We start from the raw sequence: 24,568 nt of genomic DNA, 5'->3' as shown, positions 1-24,568 counted from the left end.
GCACAGAGTATTCCAAAATTCCATATTTGACATTTTTGTAACATTCTTTAAGGTGTTTTAGTCTCGACTATTCGAAGCGAATCGAATGCGTCAAGGTGGGTATGTGAATCATTTAATTATCAGAGGGTTTAACTGGAAAGAGTGCAGACAACACTTTTAATACAATACTTGTGTATGAATTGACTATTTATGCGAAAACCGATCCAATTAGTCAAGAAGCCAAACAACTGATTGATGCCATCCATTCGAAGGAGATAAGGCACTAAGCTCATAATTTAAGACTTGACTCCTACTCGATAAAATCTTCACTAACATGCATTGTGTTTTCCGTTTAATTATCCCATAACTTGTGATTAGTTCTTTCAAGTTTTCTTCTACATTTTTGAGTTAGTAGTAGAGATAGAAATTTAAGTTTGGACGATGTATCAGGTTAGCAAAACTTGTAGTTTGTTGAACCTGTCAATATTGCAAAGCTGCACAAAGCATCAACAGTCATTAACACTCAATGGTAGTGACGGGGCGTACCTTCCTTCAGGCTAAGAGGTCTGAAGATCATTTTCTTACAACCGCCTATCTACAGACAAGTCTCGGTGTCTTGGTTTCTCTGGACAAGCTAATTAAATTTTTTCGTATCTTATCAGATAGTGATGTTCACAAAACGAATGTAAAAGAAAATTTAGTTGTCAATGTCATGAGAAAAACTACTGTTGTGAATTCAGTTTTGTTCCTATTCTGTACGGGTGGTCTCCATCACACGAATTGACGTTTTGTTGACGTTTCTCTCGAATCCCTTCGAGATTACAGTGTTCACGTGGGCAGCTGCACTGCATAAAGCTACGGGCTGCCATCTTTAAGGTAATAAAAGACTGTCCATTCTGATCTCTCTCTGGTCTAAAATTGGGTCACCGGTAGTTTTGTAGACACAGGACTTTCGTCAAGGTTTTACGAAAGCCTCGATTAATGAGACAGCGTCTACTAGGATTTCATCTTTCGTATTTCGGGGTGTTAGAGTTTCATTTTTTGTATTGAAACTGGATATTAGGGATTAAAAAGGAGAAATGTGTGACAGTTACCGGACGCATTCCGGCATCCCGACTTTGTTGAACCAGCTTGCCCATTGCATGTTGTGGGAACGCGCCTGGGCGGGACTTGTAATAAACTCTACAGACTGAAAACATATCCTGATCAATATTGAACGTTCTGTTCACGCAAGTTAAACACCGGCACGATCATGTCAGATCAAATTGAAGTACTCTTACGAAAGTCACTTCTGTTCCACGGCAAATTTACTTTTGGCAATCCTAGCTGAGTGGACCTTCAAAATTCCATGTGACTCATGTTATGTCAACGGAATATTAATGAAAGAAGCTAAGTGAGAGAAATTCAATTTACTTTGGCTGAACATATCATATGAATTACTGTGAAAACTCCTGTATGACTTGTTTATTATGTGCCTGTAGGCTTTCTTTATTAAAAAGTGTCAAAAACAAGGTTCTACCTTGGCCTTTTCTTTAAAGGGGTTTGTCAAAATTAGCAAAGCATCATGAAAAAATATTTAATTTAAGTGTAAATTTTTTCTGAATTGCTATTGACTGAAATTGAAAATGCCATAAAGCAGCACAATTGAAGACTGGATGTGACTTGTGGCGTACATGACAATTTCTGAAGCTACAATATTTAACAGTTTTTGTGAAAGAAATTTGAAAGGCAATTTCCCACAATAAAATGTTAGAGACTTTTCCGGCCAAATTCAGGTGCTCTTTTTTTCTTTTGTTAAGAACATATTGCAACGTTACTTGATGAGATCATAAACTTCCCTTTTTAATAAACCAATATGTCAATAATTATTGCTTTTGGGACGAAACATTATTGCTTTTGGGACGAAACCAAAATAAGGTTTATTTGAATGATGACAACCATACATTACGTTCGTGAGGTAAAGCAAGCAATCATTCCAGAAATTATGATGACTGAATTAACAAACTGGGCGTTCCACAATTGTTTCACCTGGAGTTGGTTTTTTCCCTCCTTGCGGATTGGAATCTTGACTAGAGACTCGACTTTAAGAGACAAAATCTGTTCACAGTCTAGATGTTTTTGAATTTCATCTTAATTTAAGTGTTCCTATCTTTAACTTTTGTTTCTGTCGATTGCAATCTTAAAACGAACTGAACATACTTCTCACTGATGTGCGTGATATTCGTTTGATGCTGACAACAGTTTCCCCAACTGAAGTTACCTATGAATTAGTAATCACTCTTAGTCCAGCTGTCTTTCGTGCGTGTTCAGTTTTTCCGTTGCAGTTTGCTTAGTCTGTTTGATATTTAAGCTTCCCAGCGAATCCTTTCCTTTTTGGTTTGTAAGTTTTGAAAAGGAGCTTGTTTTTCGTCGTAAAAAAAACAACAACAACTATACTATTTTGAGGCAGGCTTCAGTAACCGTCCAACTTTGCCATCGCGAAGGACAAGTTTACAGCAATCTATATATTTGTGATTTCATGTAACCTCACTAACATTATCTGTGTTTATGAGAAATATTGCGGGTAAAATGCTTCGAGAATTCAAAGTAACTGTTGTGAAATTCCTGAAATACGGTTTAAGACTGTCACCTGACGCCAGTAATAAAGATTATATTGCTACTGAAATGTTTGACAAATATCATCTTGTTTTCACATGGGATAAGGTCAGTGTGGAGCATCGGCTTGATTTCACAAAAAAAAAGCCCTCTTATTAATTACGGTGAGACTTAAAACTGTCCCACTATTTAATAAACTTCTTTGTTTTATGCACCTTCTTTCATGGCCAGTGACGCCCACGCGGCCACGGGGCAATGGGATAAACTTTCATGGATTCCATTCAAGCATACAACAACAGGCACGCGTAGCATCGTACAACAGACTGTAAACACACAGATAGTCTACAAACGCCTCGTAGATGAAAAAAAAAAAACAACACACCGCCTGTCATGTACTGGAGGTAAAACTAATTAAACTCGCAGTCTAAATCATTCACAAGAGATTCTGACACTTGGTTATCGTGATTGTCTTTAAGTGAACAATGGTTGAAACCGCGTGACATCTTTATGAACTCGCGGATTCGTCAAGTATTGAAACATCAGTGTCGTGAGAGATGTCATTTACCTAACGTTTCAAACGTGTTTCCGACAGACAGGCCGTAGAAAGGAGAAGGTGTTATTGTTGAATAGCAGGGAAGTGTGTTCACTTCCTTCTGTGAACAGCTACGTTGTTCTCATCAGAAATCCAACAACAAAAGCAGACAACAAACCGGGTTTTTTTTGTTGTGCTCCATAGCACCATTTAAAAATAACCAGTTTTTGTGGCGTAGGTAATGTTTACGACCAAAGAAAACGCACGGTTGCCTTTTCTTTGTGATAACACTGCAAAGATAAACCCGGGACAAAGAGAATAATCTTGTCAAATGGATTTGAACCTGTACGTGCAAATGTGTTCTAAGTAAATACACATACATATTGGCTCATGAAGTAATTACTTGGTTAAACCTTATTAGTTAGTGATCGGAAGTATCAGTCAAACTGTTTACCTTGGCTTCCATATCCTGCCAACTACAGACTGGCTTTAATTTCGCAAGGGAGAAGATGTTACAAAATACGATTGAACGTGTCTCTTTTTGTTCTTCAAAGCATAATTTAGGTCTGACTCAAGTTCCCGTTTCTCATGGTAAATAGGGGAGAAGGGAATGAACATCAAAACGTTGAAAACTTATAAAAGTAAACCTTTGTTTCGAAGCTTGAAGTGAAGTAGGGTCTCTAAGCGCTTATTAAAGTTGCAAACGTTGTAAAAGCTGATATAATTGTTCTATACTCGCTTGGATAAGTCTAGCACTTGCAAGCCATTGATACTGATCCGGGTATTGGTAGGGGAGACGTGTGAAGTGTGTATGCGTCCGTCGCTCAGCTGGTTGGATGCAGTGATGTCTCCCTGTTCAGTTGCCGTTCTTTGTACTGGTTTTCCGATTAGCTTCAAGCGCTTTGGCAATGTCTCCGTTAGGAATCCAAAGAAAGTGCTTTTGTTTACTCGATCCTGCTGCGCGTGTTTTGTGATTTTGAGAGAATTTCTTGTTAATATGATCTGGGTGAATTACATTGGATATCAGTGGCACGCGGTATGGTCATTCCTTAGCATTGTATCTATGTTGTTTTTTCTTTTTCTTGGTAATCAGAACTGGGTTCTAAACTATTCGAATGAATGCCGATCAGTACTACTAAGTTTTCGCCTAAAATTGCCCCTTCTGTGTTGGTCATTGGCGGTACTGAGATCTTTCGAATAGGCCTCTTGACTGAAATCGATATGTTCGACTTTGTAGGTGTTAATGAATTGGTACACAGAAGTGTCAAGGGCACCGAACGAAAAAAGTAAGCCAAAATTCTATGAGAGAAATTGCTAGGCTCCTTGTAATGTGTAAAGACTGTCTAAAGAGATGTTTTTATCACCAAGAAGAATTTGATCTGTTTGGAAATCTTAGCTGGAAATTGAGGTCTCCGATAATTTTAGGGAATGATCAGGAGCACCCAACGTCAATTTTCGGAAAATATCTGTTCAGAAGACGATTTGCGATCTAGAATTTTCGGAACATTTGATGTAAAATTCCTTGCTTGCCTGCCTGTCCTAGGATTTTCGAACATCTAAAACATGGTATAATTGCCCTTTTGTAACGGATTTTTACCCTAAAAAGGTCACCTAGAATTTTCGGGAGCCTTTTTATGGCTGAAATTTTCGAAAAGGTAAGTTTTGATCCCTATAATTTTCGGATCACAAGACTTTCAGCTAGGGCATCCGAGCAGATGAAAAATTTTTAGGGGATAAAAATATGCTTATATCTACCGTTTAAATACTAAAATACGATTAACAATGCTATGTTTAAGTGGTTTTGAACTATATTCTCTCTCGTTGGGTGCCCCTGAATGATATCTTCATTTCAGAAATTGTTACTACCTTCTAATATAAGAACTTCCCATTCGTCCGAAACTGCTAAGTGATCTTTTTAAGTGCCAAGAATTGCCAAAATGTCCCTTCCGAAAACGTAAGGGCCTTTTTTTCCCTGGTTGCGAAACTTTTAGTTGATGTTTTAGTAAAGAACTCTAAAGCTGTTTGGCAACGGAGAACCCGCCGAAATTCTTGGAACAGTTTGACTCTCCCGAACGCATAGTCACCAAAGATTATCGTTGGGTGCCCCTAAAGTGTTCAGTCCCGTGATTTTAAATCGATTGAAAGAAGTGTACAAGTTAAAATTCTGTTTTCTGTTGGAGCTGACATCCCCTATCGCTTTAGCAACATCCCATATAGGTCATTTATGACAAACAGGAGTATTGAATTGATAGTTCCATATTGGAGGTGTTCAGTTTAATCCCAGTTTTCTATCTTTCGAAATTGCCAAATGGATAAATTACAGTACCGCACGACATGAAAAAAATGCCAAGCAATCCCATCGCACTTGCCTCCGTGTCCCTTTTCAATTAAGGATCATGCCGGCTGGATCAAATCTAGTATATTGTTCATTTCGTGTCGCCGGTTTTTTCCGCACCTGCTTAAAGTCCATGCGTTTATTTCTCAACCGCCGCAAAGGTGACATAGTACTGCCAGCTATTTTTATTTCAATTTGTGACACAAGTCCAGCAGTAAAACCACTGAAGTCTGCCCTCCTAACAAAACTGTCGGATACCTGGTCTTTGTAAGTCTATAACACACGAGTTTTTTCGGTGTTACAAACTATCGTGCCATGTATTCTACTCTCTTTGTGAGGTTTATAGTGCCCATCGTATTCGGATATTTAGGTTGTTGTTTTGGAAAATGTAGCTTAGATGAATTATTTAAACACCTAGAATAATCGAAAACGAAAAACTGCGTTTGAGCCTTTAACTCACGTACCTGATTCTTCTTCTCTGGTATTCTTAAAACTAATGCGTTGAGCAAGTTTCGGAAAACTGTTACTGATGGCACTCCCGGATAAAACCGGTCTTTATAGTTTTGAAAAATTTAACAAAATTATTCGCTTTGGTTTATAATGGTCTTGAACTATGTAGAACAGTTTAAAAACGAGCAACAAAATCGTAATAAATCGCGCTATGGCATACTATCAATCATTGCGTAGTAATCATTAAGAAAAATGGAAAAAAAAACTTTGGTTGATTTTTTTAATGTATTGCCCCGGATTGGAGACCAAGCCTAAGGCGGACGTCTTCTGGTACCACAATATTGAAAGTTCTAAAGCAGCATATACAAGTTTTATACGGTATCCGCTCTCAACTGACACGGCTTATCACTTTCCCTCCTCGGTTTTGTTAAGCACTCGACAATCCGCATAGCTAAACAAGAGAATCATCATCTCCTTTTAGCACGCTTGAAAGTTGAGTTTTTTTCGTGTGTAGTAGTGGTTGAGAAGGAGTTTAATGCTTTCTACGGAGCTACAATGTCCTCGGAATAATTTATGTTAACGATAAAATAGGAGTTATACTGCTAACCAAAGAACATTTACTAAGTTGATTCTAAATAACAACAACTATATTCAAAGACTGTCTCTGTTGAAGTATTCGCGTGAGCTGTGATCTACACAAATTCTCTACAAAGCAGAATTCAAATGCGTGAATGGGTTCCATATTTCTGAATCACTTTGCCTTCAAGTCTAAACATGGTTTCTTTCAGAATTAATAATTGTTAGCAAACAAAGGATGACAACATTTTCATTTGAACGCATTGCCAAAAAAAATGAAAGGACAAATACTTTCCTTCATTTAATATTTTCAATTTTCAAAATCATGGTGAGATGTGAAACTGTGCTTTTGCCGGCAAATGATTTGACCGCAAAATGCGAAGAATATAATGCATAAAAACAATAAAAGGATCTAATTTCGTGTAGTCATTTCACGCGAGTATAAGAGGCTATAGAGAATTTGTCACATTTTGGAACATTTCGATTGACATAAATTCTCATATGACATGGAAATTATTAAGACCCTCACACGCCTGTCGGGTTGTGTTTTATGCTTTGTTGGTTCAGCGCATCAGGCACTGGTCATTTTAATTTTGGTATTGCGGCTATGTTTGTTTTTGAATACGGTTCTTAACTCAGCTGTCCGTGTTACACACTTCCATATTGCCGGGGTTGTCTTTCTTTTCAGCTGGTCAAAGCAAGTACTATTAAATATGTAAGGGTCTTGTACTTCTTCGTTCTTTGCTTTTTCCCACCGCAATTTTTTAATATAAAAACACGTGCTTTGAGCACGCTTTGTTATAGTACCGCGCCTTGAAGTTCATTGGTTTAGAAGAGTATCTTGAACTTTATCTTGGAGGCTTTTAATTTCTTAATCTTCCTTGTCAAGTCATTACTGGATGATACGGTGTTCTTCCTCTGCACATCTGGTATATCGAGTTTATCTTTGCCAGCTCGTGCCATTTGATCTTTTAAAAAGCGAATCTTAAAACTTTAAGTGGGACGGGAATCCGACACCCTATTTTTATCTCGAGCAATTCCATAACTTATCATATCATTATTGGGAATGGCGCTTTTTCTTGCAGTACTGTTCCCAAAGGTTTCGTGAGGGAATGGGAGCTTGACAGAATACAATCTGTAAATATCAATTCTCTTTGTCCCGTTTCTAAAAGAAACTACCAATGAGAGTTTATTCATCATCTGATACGATCGTGATTCACTGAAATGGAACCCGAGTTCTTGAACTACACAAATATGATTCAAGGGTTTATTCACATTCGGAACTCGACCAGTTAAGCCTTCGGAATCATGACAGTTTGTGCATTAAGGGATACTTGGTCATGCCGGTGACTGTAGTAAAAAGAAAGCCATCACCTCCAAAATTAAGAAAGATTCGCCTCTTCAAAGATTGAATTTTCCAGTTCGCATACGTCTGATTTGTTCTGTTGCCTGATCCGAGCCTGGATCTGCCCGCAAGCCGGAGTCTAGTTTATTAGGACACCGCAATGCGATATGACAAAAAAAGAACATTTGATGGGCCTCAGTTTTTACTAATGAGTACAGAGCCGTTTGAACAAGCAGTTGATGGAATTTGTTGATACAATTTCTTTTGGAAAGAGGACCGACACGCTTAAATGAGTCACATCAATACAACGTGCTTATAACCTTTCTTTTTTATTTTACCTTATTCGAGTACCACAAAAGCGGTATGATACAGAAACACGCCGAAAGCTACAAGATTATAAAATTGAGGGTAATATCTTGATCGTCCTTTTCTCAAAGCGAAATTTTGGTCTTAAGACAAGAATACTTTAAAGATATGATGGCGCCTGGGTAAAATTCCACACTAAAGTAAAAAAAAAAAAAACTACTCTGCTCGCTAGAGGTAAATAAGAGACGAGATCTGAAGTACTTATTCTTAGGAAAAGCTCATCAATACGATTGAAACAATCGAAATGGAAGGACTTGCAATTCCAGAGCGTTTACTTAGAAGGCGAAACTCTTAGAATCATCACAGCAGAAAGCTTCCAATTTGGCCGAAGAAAATTAACTAGTGAAAGTGATAACTGTCAAGCATTGGCCTTCATTTTCATGGTCACACTTAACGGAATTGTCAAAAACGTTTTAGCGACTCGATTAAACTTTACCATTTAATAAAAAAGCCCTTAACAGTTCCTTATAGCCTGCATTTGAATAGATCTCCAGTCCACGAACTCAGAGTCATTCTTACACCATTAAAAACAGCACCATTGAGATTTCACGTCACTTACGGGATAGTGCAATAGGCGTAAAGTCGAAACAGTCACACGATAAGACCTCGCCAAACGCGAGACTCCTGTATGGACTAAGAAAGCAACAGCACAGCACTGTAGATCTGTAGAGTTGAATAAGTTGTGTACACCTTTGTCGTCTTTATAGAGTGTTCATTCAGAGCCACTCTTGGCAGTTGATTGCATTACAGTATCACGGGTATTAATCAGGGCCGTAGCCAGAAAAAATTTATGACTGAGGCAATGTCGATGGTTAAATTCTCTTCCTAGGTATTTTAGGTGTTTATGAGGATTACATTTTAAATACAACACTAGAATCACGCTTTATTTAAAAAAATCACTAAAAATGACTCAGGCAAGTGCCTCGGTTTGCCTCATACTGGCTACGGCCTAGTTAATTGTTCACAAAATTATTTAACAGCTAACCGGGCTTCTCTTCAAGGTGTGCTTACTTTCTGCCGGTAATCGCTAGACGTCTCAACATTTGGACGTTCGCCAAGAATGCTCTAAGGGACATGGCTTAAAACTGGCTTGTGAAGTAACTCAATAATAAGTTCAGCAGGTATGGGTCACCAATGGGGGATTGTATCCTCTTATGTGTGATAATTTCTACCAATTTGCTATTGTTTTCTGTAATGAAATTTCCCTTGCTTTCGTTTACCTGTAAAGTTGTCAGTGTGACTTTCTTGTCGCGGTTTTTGGCTTAAATCTCCGTAGGTGATGTGATGGGTTTCGCCCTTAACGGAATATCTCAAGTGTTGTGATTCAAGTGAGAAGTACTTCGATTCCACCTGTTAGCTTTCTCGCTACTTTTGAGACGTGAAATTCAAAGAAATCTTCTGCGTGATTCCGATTGGGAACCCCTTGCCAATAAACTGATCTGGAAGGATGAAGGAAAAGAGACTGATTACGATCTAAATTGTACCTCTGCGTTTTAAAAGGTTGTATTTCATTTGCAAGCAAGAGATGCGATTCATTTTGACTGAAACGTGAAAAAAGTAGCTAACACTTTAAACTCCTTATTTAAGTGAAGTGGCGAGTGACATCTCGGCGTAGGAGCCGCGGATTCGAAAGGGATAACTTACAGAAGAATTGTGTTTATTCGGTGGATCTCTGGGGTGGCGCTGTTTACATTTGTTATAACAATGATGCCGTGGAATATATTACAATGATCTTGATATGGTGAAGATAAAAGTTAGCCCCTAAAGTTGTTTTGTTTTAACCCAGCTTACATCAGTGCTTAAGTATTTCACAACTGTTAAAAGCAACTTTCACGGGGCCATGGTAGTCACGCAAAGGTCATCTCAATCAAGCAGACCACAACCCACTCGAATGTCTCCTAACATACTGCTTTCCCATAGCCATTCAGTTTTCATGTGTTATGCTCGTCGTAGTCTGTGAGCAGGCTCACTTGTTTGGGGTATCGAGTAAGTATTTATGTGACGGAGCCGCCAGGGCACGAGAAGAATGGCCCCACGTTTTGGCGGGTCCGCCGCCAAAATACTCGCTTCGATAGCCCAAACAAGTGAGCTATCCTTATCTGTATATGAGAGCTTTGGATGTTCCTGCTGTTTTTCAGTAATAAGTAATTTAGCCGGTGTTATACCTTCGCAGAGTCGGCACTATAAAAGTGACTCGCACAACTTAAAGGTTTTTTAAAGAGATAAGCAATGGTTCGGGTCATTGCACATCGAACAGGGTTTCTCAAGTTGTATTTAAAATCCTCCTCACGATTTTTTTTTAACAGATTGAAAATTATTCTTAGGTTATATATTTGAATGATAGTTTGTTCACTCGGTTTGAGCGAGCTCAGCGCTTCATAAGCCAGTCAGGGATCAACCCGATTTCACATGTTCTTTGGAAGAGTATTCTAAGAGAAATATATTTCTTCCATGGATGTCAATCGTACAAAAAATCTTCGAATTTTTGCCATGTGGATCACATTTACTAAACCGTTATCGTTAAACGTGTCCGGCCGGGGAATCGATTATATGTGGCAACTCTTCGAAGATCTACCAAGGGGAAAAATGTTGCGTGATTGTGCTCTTGAAAACGGTTTTGAAGGGAATCTGTTGCCCTTAAATGCAGAAATACAAATTTATACGAATTATAAGAAAGTGCTATTCAAGCTGTTGTTAACATTATCCTGTGTTCAAACGAACTGAAATCCACGAACATGAATTTCAATGACTGCTTTGTAGGCGGGTAGCCATTAGCACTTCCATGACGGCTGGCAGTTTACAGAAATTGGCAATGCATTTGATTTTTGAGAAGTAAAGGTGTCGTCTCGCTAGTCTTAATTATGATTCGGTAACTGGTTTTTGAAAAGCTTTTGTTTTTACTCATTCCAATGTCTTACCTGCTTTTGGTGACAGCTCCCGGCTGGAAATCCTCGTCCCTGTATATTTGTAAATAACACGAAGTTATCTAAATGTTTTGTCTTCGTTAATTTCCCTCAAATTGAGGATTAAGCGCTTCCTTGAACCCAGGCGTAGAGTTAGTGGCGCCATATCGAGTTTCATATGGATCAAAATAAAGCCTGTTGTTTAGGTGAAGTGGTGTTCTTAGATGCACTGGAAAGGTCCTTCAGTCGAGTTAGTTTTGAAGAATTTCTCCGCATACAATTGACCGTGTTCGTGGTATTTATGGAAAAGTGTTTAGTGTAGGTTTCTTATACACTGGTAAACAATTACCTTAGTTCGCAATTTAACAAACTATATGTTAGGAAAATGAATAATATTTCAGTGGATATGATCGGAAAATGGAATATTCCTTTACTACTTTTTCATAAAATTCCTCTTCCCCAGACTAGAACGACCTGTGTCCCAATTTATTTACAGTCCACCAGCTGTATGGAGTGGAAATGGCTGGTGGCTTCCCTAAGCCGGAGAAAAACGGCAAAACGTTGCTCGAAGGCCGAGACGTAGTCTCGAAATCTCCGACGTCAAAAGAGTAGTACTTTGAAGAAGGCGAGGAATTATTCCTTTCTGTCTCACTTTTGAACAAAACTGCAAGTTTTATATTGATTTTTTTTTGCTTCGAATTAAGCTGTAATCACCTGTGACTTGTTTCCCCTATCTCGAACTTACACATTATTCATTTGTTAAAAGCCATTTTCCACCCGTGTCAATCATCAAAAGAAAAAAACTCACGCTTTTGCAAATTTTTACAGGAAACATTTGCTTGGAATTCACACAAGGATGGCGAGTCTTTATCACAAAACAGTTCCTTTGCAAATTAATCCTCTCGCTCATTCCGTGTTCCGTGCCAGCCGGAGTATTGCGTTTCAACGGGATTCTATGAAAGCAAATGGTGTGCTGCATTCAAATGTGGAAGCAATATGGCATTCAGAGTTTAGATATAGTCAGTTGTTTTTAACCAATTACCCCCTTTTTTCTAAAAGAACTGCTCAACCTAGATACTCCAATTCTTGTTGTTTGTAGACTACTGAATATCACAGGGCCACGAGTCGAGCTAAAAAGCCGTTTTATCCCTCCCGAATCTCAAGCTGAGGCACGAAGAAATTTAAAGTGGATTTTCCTTGAGATTGACATATGTAGTTTTGCATTCAACATAATGAAACAACGTGGCAAAAATATGATCTCCAAGTTATTTATCTTACTCAAAATGTATATTTTAGTATATTTTGTCATTGTGTTTGCGATCAATTGTACAAGGAAATATAACAAGAGTGTTTTTCTAGGTAAAATAAAATTGCTTATGCCAAGAAACGTGATTTGGTCGGTAGTTCCTGATCTCAGGACTGTACTAGACAATGTTTATGAAACCCGTGAGTTGACTTTGAGACTAAAACTCTTCAAAGTCGAGTGAGTTCGATGAAGGTAACCAGGGATTAGAAAGGAGACAAGTACTTAACACTTTTGCGCCAGTGCCCAATATTCGAAAGGATTTCCAACTTGAAAAAATCACGCTATTATTCTATGCTGCACCTTAAAAAACTTTTGTTTCTGCAACACATTAACACTTTTAAAACAAAGACGAATAAGTGAATTTGTGGATTTATGTTTTATTCATAATGTTTCCTTTTATTTTTCTTTCGCTGGTACTTCTTTTGTGAATTTTTTCTGTGCTTATTTAACGTTGAATATAACCGTATTGAAAACTAGTGAGTTCTATTTATTGCAAACTCATTGTGTCTGTTCTTGAGAATATTCGTCATTTTAATTTACTCGGAATCTGCGGTTACAGGTTATGTTTCCCTTGATTTTCTCTGGTTGTCTCGTCTATTTTGTCGTTAATTTAGAGCAAACGAAGGTTGATTCAATTTGCTAAAGATCCATTCTTCTAAATTGCTCAACTCCTCCTCTTTCTTTCGTCAGGTAAACACCACAGACAATCAATTATAACTCTTGCATTCCAGAAACGCTTCATTTGATGTGAAGAACCCTGTTAAGACTTCCATCTAAACTTAACCTTAACTTGAAAATAAACGGGTACCGAGGTCATAAGAACACCTTCTTTGCTTGTCTGATTTCACAAAAGCCTGATATAAACAAAGAAGATGTGTCAAGGCTTAGAGAGCATCTCATAACCTTTAAGTAGAAGGAGACATGTTGTTTGCCAAACATTTCGTTGTCAATTGTAATTCTCAGCTCTTCGCCGTCGTGTCCCATTTCGGTTCTAATGTTCTTTAACAATTAAAAGCGATTCTTCGGGGAATAAAAACTTCATGATTGCTTGTGATGTCTTTGCTAAGCAGTAACGTTTAGTGTTTAGTATGGATATTGTGAAATTGTAATCATAATTTGAGTTTGACTTCGGAAAAGGATTATCCTCCAAAGAATGATGAACCCTTATCTGTTCGTCTTTATTTCAGACGCGCATTTGCTAAGCCGAAGAGCATTAAAAGACAATTTCCTCAGCTACTCAGCAACTTATACTGTAAAATTTTTCAAAATAAAGGTGCTTTGATCGAACGAGAAGACTAAGAAACCGAAACGTACCATTTTTAAAAGCTAAAAACAAAATATTTCCGATCTCAGGCACGGTTGTTTGAAACAGCTGTTGTGTCACACGAATATACTGTTTGCTTTCTCTAAAACTCATTGAAATAATTCTCTCTGACATTACATTTAGCACAAACTTTATAATTCTTTAAATATAAGGCCCATAGCATTAGCTGTGTCTTTCGATCTTGTCATATTGGCTTAAAAATTGGCTCTTGATACATGGAAGTGACATGGGGAGCATTGCATTGTACTTCCTTTGTTCGCTAAATCACACACTGTACATTCTCTTTTATCGCTACCAGTTCCAATATGGATTTGAAGGAGCAGTGTACGATGAAGTCACAGGAGGAAAATGATAAAAGTCCGTTGGATCATGCCGTAAATATCCAAAATTGTTGACCGAAGCTCCATGACACGGCTGTCCATCTCGTACTAATACAGGCACCGGTACAGTCCTTGGTGTGAACAAAGGAGCGCCATCGTTTAACACTCCCTTCTCAAAGCTTTGTTTCTTGTATTTATAACGATGATTCTGAAACCATATTTTGACTTGTGTTGGACTCAAATTGATAATCCGCGCAAGCTGCTCTCGTTCGGGCGCCGATAAATAGCGCTGCTGCCGAAAACGTCTCTCAAGTTCGTATGTTTGCGCTTTGCTGAAGAGCACTCGGCGTTTGCGTTTCTTCGGCGGATCACTTAGGTCGTCCTGAACTTCGTCTTGTTCTGTTACTTCATCGTTTGTCGCTGAAGTCGAAGGTTTTTCTGTAGGACTCGGAAGTGCATCTATAACACAAGAAAAACAAAGCATTTGATCAATGCAAGGTGCATGTAAAGATACCTAAAGCACATTTATGGACTTGTAAACTTTATACGAAATTAAGTGAAATGCTCTTACAAGAACCACTTTTGGCTATCCACGCGGCGTAAACAAAAGGTCCTAGAAGTACTCGATGCCAAATAGCACTCAAAATAAAAAGTTTTCCTCAATGCAATCGTTTTTGCGTCAGAACTTGAATGATTGTGTCGCAAAAAAATAATCCGCGTAGTTTTGCCGGGAAAGAAATTCAATTACCCGCTAAAAGTTCGCTCGCTGCGCTTTTCGAGTTCCCAGTTCAAGTTAGTAGATTCGAGCATTGTTATTTTTCCAGCTTGAAGTCTAGCACTCCAGAAAGAATAAGGTTTACCGATTAAAGATACAAAATCAATTTTATCCTTACTTGTATACGAGCTCTCTTGAGCTTGCTGATTACACACGATTGGGCCACATGACGAACTACGAGAATTTCCTTCGGAGCATTGCGTCGATGCAAGTGTACTCTCGCTTCTCGATATATCTATACTGTTCTCTGGAAGGTTAAGGATATCCTTGACAGAGAACGAAGTCATCTCGAGCGGCCGATCGTTTTTGTACATGGATCTTAAATGGCTTCCATTACCTCGCCGGAGCCTTTTTCCGTTTCACTTATGCTCCCCGCTCTGCCAAGATTCGCAACAGCTTCTTATAGTTTAAGGCGTGCCCAGACCCTCGAGTACTGAACAAGATCTTTGACATTAAACAAATGTTGCACGAATTCGTCTAAGTCAACTTCTATCGATAGGTTAAGGTGGTGACGAAGTTGACATCACAATTAATTAGGAAGATAGCAATTGAATATCCTGTCACTCGTAAAACGCCTTTTAGAGTGACAGTTCGGCCCTAAAAGGCGCTTTTTGACAAGTCACGCTGGGCGGGCACACCACTGGTGTTTCTGTCCCCCGCTTAGAATTCAAACAACCGTTGCATCCAGTTCATTTTTGAAAGGGTCTCTTGATGATTGCAGCATCTAACGTTTCAAACTTACTTGATGGGATCCGCTCTTCTTACATTCGTTTGTCTAAGCCATCGAACCGCACATATCCCATCATTCAAACCTCTTCAGTTTTTTTTTTCCGAAAGATCGACTTAATCGAAATGGAAAGATTGAATACTGACTAATGGCCGATCGGAAGAGCTTGCTGTCGGATTAGCGATAAAAATCTCTAGAAATTTGCACCTTGTATATCATTTCTGTTCTTCCTTATTTTGTCTTGTTGCGTTAAACGTCCATTCGCCAGCACAAACACCTTTGAGTTGTTTGGCTAGATAAGTCATTTTGCGTTGTTTATCATATATTTGCCGCTCAATAGAAACACATTTCATAAGTAATTCTTATTGCCCGCCTCGAATATAAATGCTGTTGTCTCGTTATTAGCACCGGGTGTGTTTCCACTTGCGAAAGCCACAAACTGGCATCTTTCTTATTAAGAAGAACGTTTGCAAACTGTCAATATTTTAATTTTAAGAGTGTTCGCTTGATTGTCGCGTTATTCTAAGTTAGGATCTAATGGCTCTCCCTCTCCTTAACAGCTTTTTTATTGTTTCCTCGTAACACGAAGGGCTGAAAATCGTTCTCTTTGCCTTGACTGAAATAAGGAGCTTTCTCTCTGTAAAGCCAGAGAGATGTTACGTAAAATAAGTCCAAGGAGCTTTAAGCCTTTGAGGCTTTACGTGTTGGATGCAAGCGTGCGTGTTTTCGGCTGGATTGGACGGCTTATAATTAAAGCAAAAATAGTTTCATGAATACTTTTTCAGCAGAAGCAGGGATTAACTGATTGCCATAAAAGTTAAGAAAGTGAAATTAAGATCATTTGGTTGCTACGTTGTTTTCTTTGTAAATGGAGCTTTACTCGACTACACTTGATTGAAAAGGATCATTGCAATAAATGAAACTACTTCCAGTTTGCTATAGCTCCAAAGAATTTCTTGTCGACATGAGAGGAGCAATAAAGGCTCCCGCTTACGTCTGAAAGTAAGCTCCGGAGGTATGCTTCTGTTCCTCGATTTAGTTGACAATTCAAAGGAAGCAGGTAAAATGTAACACTGAACATTAAAGGTGGTTCAACCGACGAATGAGCTGACAACGCAGGCCTTCGAAGCAGGAAATACGTGATGAATAGTACAATCGGATCTCCAGTGGCAAAATGGTTCGTACGACGGTCGCGTGGAAAGCTTTGTCCTTCCTTCGCCGATCGTTGTAAGACCAGTTTTTTTCTTAAAAGAAATTTAAGCAAGGAAATGCATTTTGTCGTTCGCAGTTAGAGAATTTGCCGCTTTCGTCTTAGCTTTGTAAGTTTCGCGGCGGTTTTACTTATTACATCCAGGCCATTGGTTTTCAAATTTTAGTTGCTTATTATCTGGCACTAAATTTCCTAACAACCGCCGAACTTTAGAGAGGACAAAAATCAGCTGTAATAGATTTTTGATGACCAAACGTTTGTCTCATAAATATTGCACGAATGGCGACCATGTTTTATAAGAAGGGTATTACGTAGCCAAACGTGTTTGCGCACTAACGAAGCCATTCAAACAAACTGTTTATTCGTGTCATTTTGTGACTGACATCTCGGGCATTATGGCATTAAGCTAAAGATATTCTAATTTCGTTTTGTGATTATTGGAGATCAGTACTTAGCTTCACGGTATAAAGTGTTTTTGTTTTATCGCGTGTTCTGGGTATAGCTTCCTGAAAGGCGAATCTCAACATAGGCAAGTTTATAAATAAACATTATCATCCGAAGCGTCTAATACTTTCAATTATCAAGGATTAAATTCTTACATCTCACAATTGTCCAATTTCTTTTCATTATTTTCATTCTCTTTTTTTCTTAAAAAGAAGTATTAAATGTCTTGTTCATCAGTAAAGGTACCGAAAAGAAGCTGAACACGGTTAGCTAATTGTGTGATTGAGACGTTAAAACGTTGGGTTTTAGTGAGATGATGTGATGAATTTATGGATTTTATTGTCTGCCGGCCAAATCATTTAGCACCCGTTCGTCCAAACTACCACTAATCAGTGTTTTAAAATTCAGCGGTTTGGGAATGAACCACTCAGTAAATGGCTAAAAGAGATATCGAGTTTCATTCAAAAGTGCCGCTTAATTTTGGCGAAAGCGCGTTCAAGAGTGCTTTGGCGCCTCAGAAGATGAAAACATCTTAAGATTTCAACAGCATGTATTGCTTTTACTCTAACATCCACTCCAGCAAGCAGACGAGAGCCCTTAAGTGGCTTATAGCGCTTTGTAGTGTTTTGTCGAATATATTTAACAAGAATATGAAGTCGTTTTGACATGCATAGTGACGGTGTGTTTTCGGGTGTTAATTTTGCCACGAAACAATGGTCACTTTACGTTGCCATCTCGATTGCAATTGAGCACGAAGACGAAGCTGTAAAGTGGAACCCCGTCTCGGTATTTTAACTCTGCTAAAATCTTCCGGAGAAAATAAAAAAAAAATAGTGGTAATGGCCCTCTTTCAACTTGGAAAGACAATAAATTTCAGTGTTTAGAAATAACTGACCACAATTCAAAACATCTTAACGTCATTTAATTTCTTGGTTCTGTAGTCTATATCACATTACGGTAGCAAGAAATAATCAATTTTTAATCGCCAGCGGCTTCTTGCGAAATTACTTCAGTCATGTTCTGCTTCACTTACTCAGTGAAAGCGTTTATGTCTGGTTGAAAGCGAAGTTTGGTATTGGCTTCGAAGAAAGGACGTCTTCTCTAGGAAACGGTCATTTTACTGTTGCAAGCAGAGTTTTCCACCAAAAAAAACAGCTGGTTATGGACAATTTACTGTTAACCAGGTGATCGTTTCGTAAACTTTTATTCATTACTTTCAAACTTAAAAACGGTGATCGTTAATAACACTGAGTAACTTGACAATGAAGTAATAATTTTCGGTGCTGGAAAAGGAGACTATCAGTGGCACGGAGACCATGCTACAGACGCATATTAAAACACCTGCCAAACTTTTTTCTCAAAATGGCTACCAAAATTAATTTGGGTTAATTTCCAACAGGTATTTCCCTAAAAGTGTCTTTATTTTATTTGGTGTTCTTTTACTGGCCACTGACTAACTGGATATACCATTCTAATGAACTGTCTTTTTTTTTTCTTTCGTGAGCCTTTGTGTAGTTAATTGTGAAGCGTTTTTGCCTCCCTTTTATACCCTAAAGTAATCAAGTGCTGAAGCGTCAAAATACACTTATAAGTAGGAGCCAAGTTCTACATCGGTTTCTCACTTTGAGTTGAATTTGTGAAAGAACACATTTGAAGTGTATGCTTTCAAAAAACATTGCTTTAATATGGAGCCTGACAATTTTTTTTAGAATACGGCTCCGTCCTTGTTATAATTTTGAGCAATCTGTGAGACTGAGTAAATGGCGGGCACCGTGATACGCGTACGATTTACGATTAATAGGGCCATGAATGGTTGGTTCGCTAAGATTTTCCGGAATCAACAGTCACAAGATTGACATTGAAAGTCGAAATACAATTCGGACTTGTCCACGGGTTATCAATTGCGGATGCATTGAGAATTGTCGCACCATTTCAACAAGATATTGATGTAAATTGTCAGAAATGATCCTTCGTGGGTAAACATAAAAATGGCCCTTCCGTGATGTTCAAATATCTTGCTGTATCTGTTTCATCAGAACCATCTCCAATCCTAAGTTCTTGGACATCATGCTTCCGAACGTCAAAAAGCCCTAGAGTATAAGAATCCACCATCCTGTATAATTGAATGAAATCACACGGAGAGACGAACGCATAGGCTGGATCTTTAAAACTTCTGCAAGTTAAAACTTTTCGAGATAACAAGGCTAATTGAATTTTTTAACCACGTGCGAACCATGACAAGACGAATGAATCCAGGTGAGTCGTGAAATCACAGGACAATGAATTGTTGCCGATATCTCTTGCAAACACAAAAGGTGCTTACATCTCTCAAAAAAGAATGAGCTGCTATGGTCCAATATTCACCCTTTCAGAGTATATAAATATTCTAAAAGGGTCTGCCTGGGAGATGTCTTATGTAAATACGTGGGACCGGTTGACTGCGGGCGGATAACAAAGACCCGAATGATGTTTGAACGGGTAAGGTGTTTTGCAACTGATGGTGACCCAATACGACTGACTAAAGAATAATATTTTATTTTTAATGCAGTTATTGATAGAAACCCCTAATCTTGTAAATCTCACTATACTTTAAAGCTTAATCCTAACTGAATAACGTTAACTCGGTTGTGACGGGATTGTACTCACGCAAAAACTTAAACAATGGAATAAAAGAGGTCTTTAATGTATTCCAATGAATTACCAGCAATTCTTTGGCCAATTCTTCTAGCTTCCTTTCCCTCGATTGTTCAGTTCGAACTAAATGTCATATCTGTCTGTCTCGCTTCTGAAGAGTTTTTTCTTCTTTTGTTAATGAAACCCACACACTGTTTGTTTTTACAACCGTGCTCGTAAATTGAAACAAGAACACACTTATTGTGAAAACATCATCCGAGATAGCATAAGTAAACATATTAATGCAGGAGCCCTGCTTATACGTAAGTGACAGAATTATTCACCAAACATGTCGAACAAACAAATCCTACCGTGATTTAAGAAAAGAACTCAAACATGAAGCGTTATTTTAAAACAACTTGTGTCTTTTTGTCTCTGTTTGTCAGTTTGTAACTGAAGAAATTGAATTTCATCTCCCGGGAAAAAAATTATTATGTTCATGTTTGTCTCCAGTATGAAGGGAAAATGAAGACATACATCGAGGTTCACTTAAGCTTTTGACACTTAACAAAACTATCGAGAGATTCTTTTGTTATTGCTCAATGCGTAGGTAGCGATTGAGAAAAAGGTTACAATTTCCTCACGTAGTAGTAACAATTGGAATTGAATATCAGCATACATTCTGTAAAAAAATCAATATGCTGAAACACTCCAAGAAAATAAAACCACTGATTATAGCTAGCGTTAATAGTGTGAGGTGTCATCTTTGGAACTATTTGGTAGCCGAAAATTATAATTGACACCTTTATTCAGCGTCTTTGTGTTTTAGTACAAAATTTGTAGCACCTCGTTGCTTTTTGGTGCAAATCAGTTCGACTGGTTAAGCCACATGGCAACAATCCAGAAACTGGTCAGATGTACATTCTCTAACCTTGTTTTCTCGGTGAAGCAACAATTGTCCAAAAATTGGCTTTAAGGAATCCTAGATGCAATTAACTTAGTATCCAAAGGAGAAAAATTCCAAGGAATCCTAGAGGATCTTTGTTTCGGTCGATTTGTTAATCATGGGTTATTATGATTTTCTGATTCTAAAGCACATAATAGACCACCTTCCCCACGCGAATTTGTTCAATTTTTACCTGATGGAATGAACCCCAAACAATGGCGAACATCTTAAGCCATTCTTTAGAGGTTTGGCGGGTATGGTTTTTTTCAATAATAAGATTTATGAATGACATGGGTTGTATATACAGTAAGAGAGAGCTTGCGCCTTAGGGCCGGTTAGAAAAATAACCAAACAATTGGCAATGGCATCGTGAAGGCGTACGTTACAAAATCGAAAGCAGGATAAATTTCAATAAAGGAGTAAAATTTACTTGCCTTAAGTCGTCTGTGAGTCCGCAGAGCGTAGGACTCCTTTGTTTAAGCGCAGAGACTTTTTTCAAGGTCCAGAGGTTAACTTAATTAAGTTTTTTTCAACTGTTCCTTGCCCTCCATATTTGGTGTGAAACCACAAAGCACATATGTAGGCATATCTTTGTGGAAACGTTGCTGCCAAAATTGATTTATTTTGTACTGTCTTTTAAAGATTAAACTAGCAAATACTTACTGACTTAAAAGATAGTTGAGCTGGTGAAAAACATTGCCCGGATGATGATTTATTCATAACCAAACGACGGAGACAATTATTCACCAGGACATCGTGTATACTACTCGTGTGTGAAAAACAATGATATTTTACATCAATTGAGTCATTTGAACTGGATACCTTCAAACAACTCACATTGTTGATAACGTATAGTAATGTCATCTAACAACCTTAAAACAGAAAAAAAATCAGTATTTGGATGTTTAATTATGTGGAAATAGGTTTATCGCTTTGAGTCAACAGTGAAAAGTTTATTTTGTCCCTGGGAGGCGCAACGTTGATCACTTCTAATTTCCTGAGATTTTTAAGGGCAGACAATGTTTACAAAGTCACTTCAGTGAAATAAGATCTGAAAGCTTCTCGCATCAATTCCTTGAAGATGATATCTACTTCTGGGTGAAATCTCTTCAATTCTTAGTGTCCTCTGGTAAAGCGTAGTGATTATGCAGGCTTTTGTCAACGGGTGTAGATATTATTAAAAAGAATTTGTTTGGACGTTTCACTTAGGATTCAATGATTCCTAATCGTGAGGGTGTAATAAACGAAACAATGAAACAGTGATAAACGTAAACTTCCTAATCCGTCCAATCCAATTAAAGCCAAAGTCAACATAAAGCTAGGTCTTGGCAGAACATGTGTGGAATAAAAGCCAAGGAAAAATACTTGGAGCAAAAGAAAGGAACTGCTGTCACATTAAGTCCAGTGATTTGACAGACATTTAGATTGACCATCTTAGCATTCAGTTGATGTGTCAGTTGTGTCAAGGCGCTTTCTCTTAACAAAACAGCTTGTTGACAATTAAGCCAAATTGTCCTATTTCAAATGGCCTGTCGTGAGTTTGAAGTATGGCCCCTCCCTATTTCTCCACGTCCAGCCTTCCCCGTGCGTGCGTGCGTGCGACCTGTTTCAATCATGTTATCTGAGCTCCCTACACAATGGAAACCATTTGAGACCGTTTACACAAAACGCGAGCAACGCCGGGATCAAAATGAGTTCTTTTTCCATAAGAGACATTCTTAATCTTCCAGAGGACAGGATCCGCTCTCTCAATTCCAAAGGCGAAGATCATATGTCAATACAAGAAAGAGGAGGCCATGAAATCAGCACCCCCGGCTCAGACGAGCAAGACGAGGAATCAAGCACGCAAGAAAAACCAAAGTCAAGTACGAATCACTTTAATTTTTACTGAATATTTTTGGTGCTAATTAAAGAAGCCACTGCAGCTTTAACGCATTGTCTATAGGGTTCAAGTACAAAGGCCAAGATTAACGAGCTTAAAAGAGTTCTTTGTTGTTGGACAGTAGAAAAGATGTGATTCGCAAGAGTTAAGAGTTGTTAAACTCTTCAAAGTTTGCCATATCTGAGGCCGATCTCGATGTTGCAACTCTTTCTTGTCAAGTCGTGTTGTGCGAACAGCTTTAAGTAAAGCCTTTCTGTATTGTAACGAGTAGTACATCCTCTAACGCCACTTATAGCTTCAATAGAGACGGAAAAAGATTCAAGTGATTAATTCTGCTTTGGTGCGAAAACTATGTTAATGAAATTGTCACCTTTCGAACTCTCGTACCGGTTCTGTTTGGGACTGTCTGAGCGTTCTCTTTCTTCTCTGTTTAGAGCGCGCTTTAACATCCACCGCTTTGATTTGCAAAGTTTTGAATTCAAGGACTTTTAAAAGAGCAAATCCAGATTTTTCACTCTTAAGATAACGTGAATTGGCTTAATCCAAAATAGCTCATTCAGGCCATGTAATGTTACTGGTAGTCTATTGAGACAAATGTCAGGGCAATTTTATCGTGGAGCACTGTTTTATTCACACAGGCGCCACACAAGTGTTGTCCTCTCCAACACCAAGCGTGCAACTTGAATCGAGCAAGAAGGAGCATTCTGAGTCTAACAAGAAGCGAAAGAGACGGGTTTTGTTCACAAAAGCGCAAACGTTTGTCTTAGAAAGAAGATTTCAACAGCAGCGATACCTTTCAGCACCCGAGCGGGAAGAGTTGGCAAGAATAGTCAATCTTACTCCAGCCCAAGTCAAAATTTGGTTTCAAAACCACAGATATAAATACCGCAAGCAAATCAGCGAGCGAGGCCCTTGGGACAAACCGTATTCACCTTTATCGCACGGAGCATTACTCAGCGGACCGGGACAATTTTGCAGCTGTGTTAGCCCTAACTGTAGCTACCTTAGTAGCGCGCCCTATCAAAGCGACTACCTTCACTATCCAACTGCCGTTAATTCATCTTACGTCCAACCAACGACGTTTTGGTAATTTAGGCGCGCGGGCGCCCCGGACTACGCGATACACTTCAAGCAAGAGTAGCTACATGTGTTGTTGAAATCGAAGAGGAGTTTATTTATCGAACCGTTTGTCTGTGTTTTAAAAGTAATCGGAGTAGTAAATGTTCATTCATCTTGCGTTTGACTAAAAATAGACCAAGACAGTAGTGTTAAATTTTGATATCACGCGCTATGTAAAGAAAATATACATGTAAATCAGGTGTAGTTAAACAGGAAAGCTTGCGGCAACTTCGTGAGAAAGTTTGCCGGCTGTAAATTTGGTGCTTACGCTTAATGTATTGTGTTGTTCCCAAGGAGTTTTCTCCGTGGAAAGTATTCGTATTGGCGAAGATGAAAATTTCAAAATGTTAGCGAAACATTCCCTTTTAATAATCTGAGAATTTAGTTTCTTGTAAATAGCTAGCAATTGAAAACAAAATGATAAGAAGTGGGCCGGCCTTACACTTTTCGCTTTAATTTTTTTTTGGAGCGAACCAAAGGCGGATGTACGGGAGATTTTAACTGCGTAATGTGTATCTCTCCTGTCCGTTGCCATGTATAAATAGGACACTATACAGTAAAACCGTCACCAATTTTTATCTTGGATAGCAATAAACACCGTTCATCCAATTTAGCCAAGCAATTTTGGCAGTTGAGGCTATGATCGCCAAACGTTATTGTGTTTACTGATTGCTGAATCGTTTGTAGCTGGCATGTGAGTTACTGGGCGGTGATTTATCGTTGTTTTATGAGGTTTTAAATGTTTTATCAGGACTTATTTTCTATTCAGACCACTTGTTAACAAATTTATTCAGAGGAGTAATAAAAGAAATACTCCACGA

The 24,568-nt window shown here is 38.4% G+C and overlaps 2 protein-coding genes and 1 long non-coding RNA gene across 5 annotated transcripts in view; 2 read left to right on the top strand and 1 right to left on the bottom strand.

The window, feature by feature from the left end:
* The window catches only part of LOC137985586 (homeobox protein Nkx-2.8-like), a 27,446-nt gene extending 2,878 nt beyond the window's left edge, over positions 1–24,568 (top strand). The window contains exons 1-3 of one of the 3 annotated variants that reach the window (XM_068833216.1): positions 18,378–19,443; positions 22,477–22,611; positions 23,267–24,568. In XM_068833216.1, coding sequence (XP_068689317.1) covers positions 19,422–19,443; positions 22,477–22,611; positions 23,267–23,718 — 609 coding nt within the window. In that variant the 5' untranslated portion in view covers positions 18,378–19,421 and the 3' untranslated portion in view covers positions 23,719–24,568. Of the gene's footprint in view, positions 1–18,377; positions 19,444–22,325; positions 22,612–23,266 lie in introns of those variants that run through there. The other 2 variants (XM_068833214.1, XM_068833213.1) reach the window with 2 other exon arrangements.
* On the top strand, positions 7,832–12,028 carry LOC137985587 (uncharacterized). The gene is made up of 3 exons (XR_011119315.1): positions 7,832–9,299; positions 9,455–9,678; positions 11,910–12,028. It is a non-coding gene; the product is annotated as an uncharacterized lncRNA (long non-coding RNA).
* LOC137985585 (homeobox protein XENK-2-like) lies at positions 14,003–15,386 on the bottom strand. The gene is made up of 2 exons (XM_068833212.1): positions 14,925–15,386; positions 14,003–14,490 (listed from the first exon to the last, which is right to left on the bottom strand). The coding sequence occupies exons 1-2, from the start codon at positions 15,118–15,120 to the stop codon at positions 14,003–14,005; spliced, it is 684 nt and encodes a 227-aa protein (XP_068689313.1). The 5' UTR covers positions 15,121–15,386.

Source organism: Montipora foliosa, chromosome 14, assembly GCF_036669935.1.
Source record: "Montipora foliosa isolate CH-2021 chromosome 14, ASM3666993v2, whole genome shotgun sequence".
In the NCBI taxonomy this organism is placed as follows: domain Eukaryota; kingdom Metazoa; phylum Cnidaria; class Anthozoa; order Scleractinia; family Acroporidae; genus Montipora; species Montipora foliosa.
This window is presented reverse-complemented; position numbering and strand designations above follow the sequence as displayed.

What these genes read in the sequence shown, in the direction of transcription:
- LOC137985585 (XM_068833212.1), bottom strand. Translation starts at nt 15,120, where the DNA reads ATGTACAAAAACGATCGGCCGCTCGAGATGACTTCGTTCTCTGTCAAG. An exon ending in TCAAGAGAGCTCGTATACAA is followed by an intron (nt 14,491 to 14,924) that starts GTAAGGATAAAA and finishes CTTGTGTTATAG; the next exon opens with ATGCACTTCCGAGTCCTACA.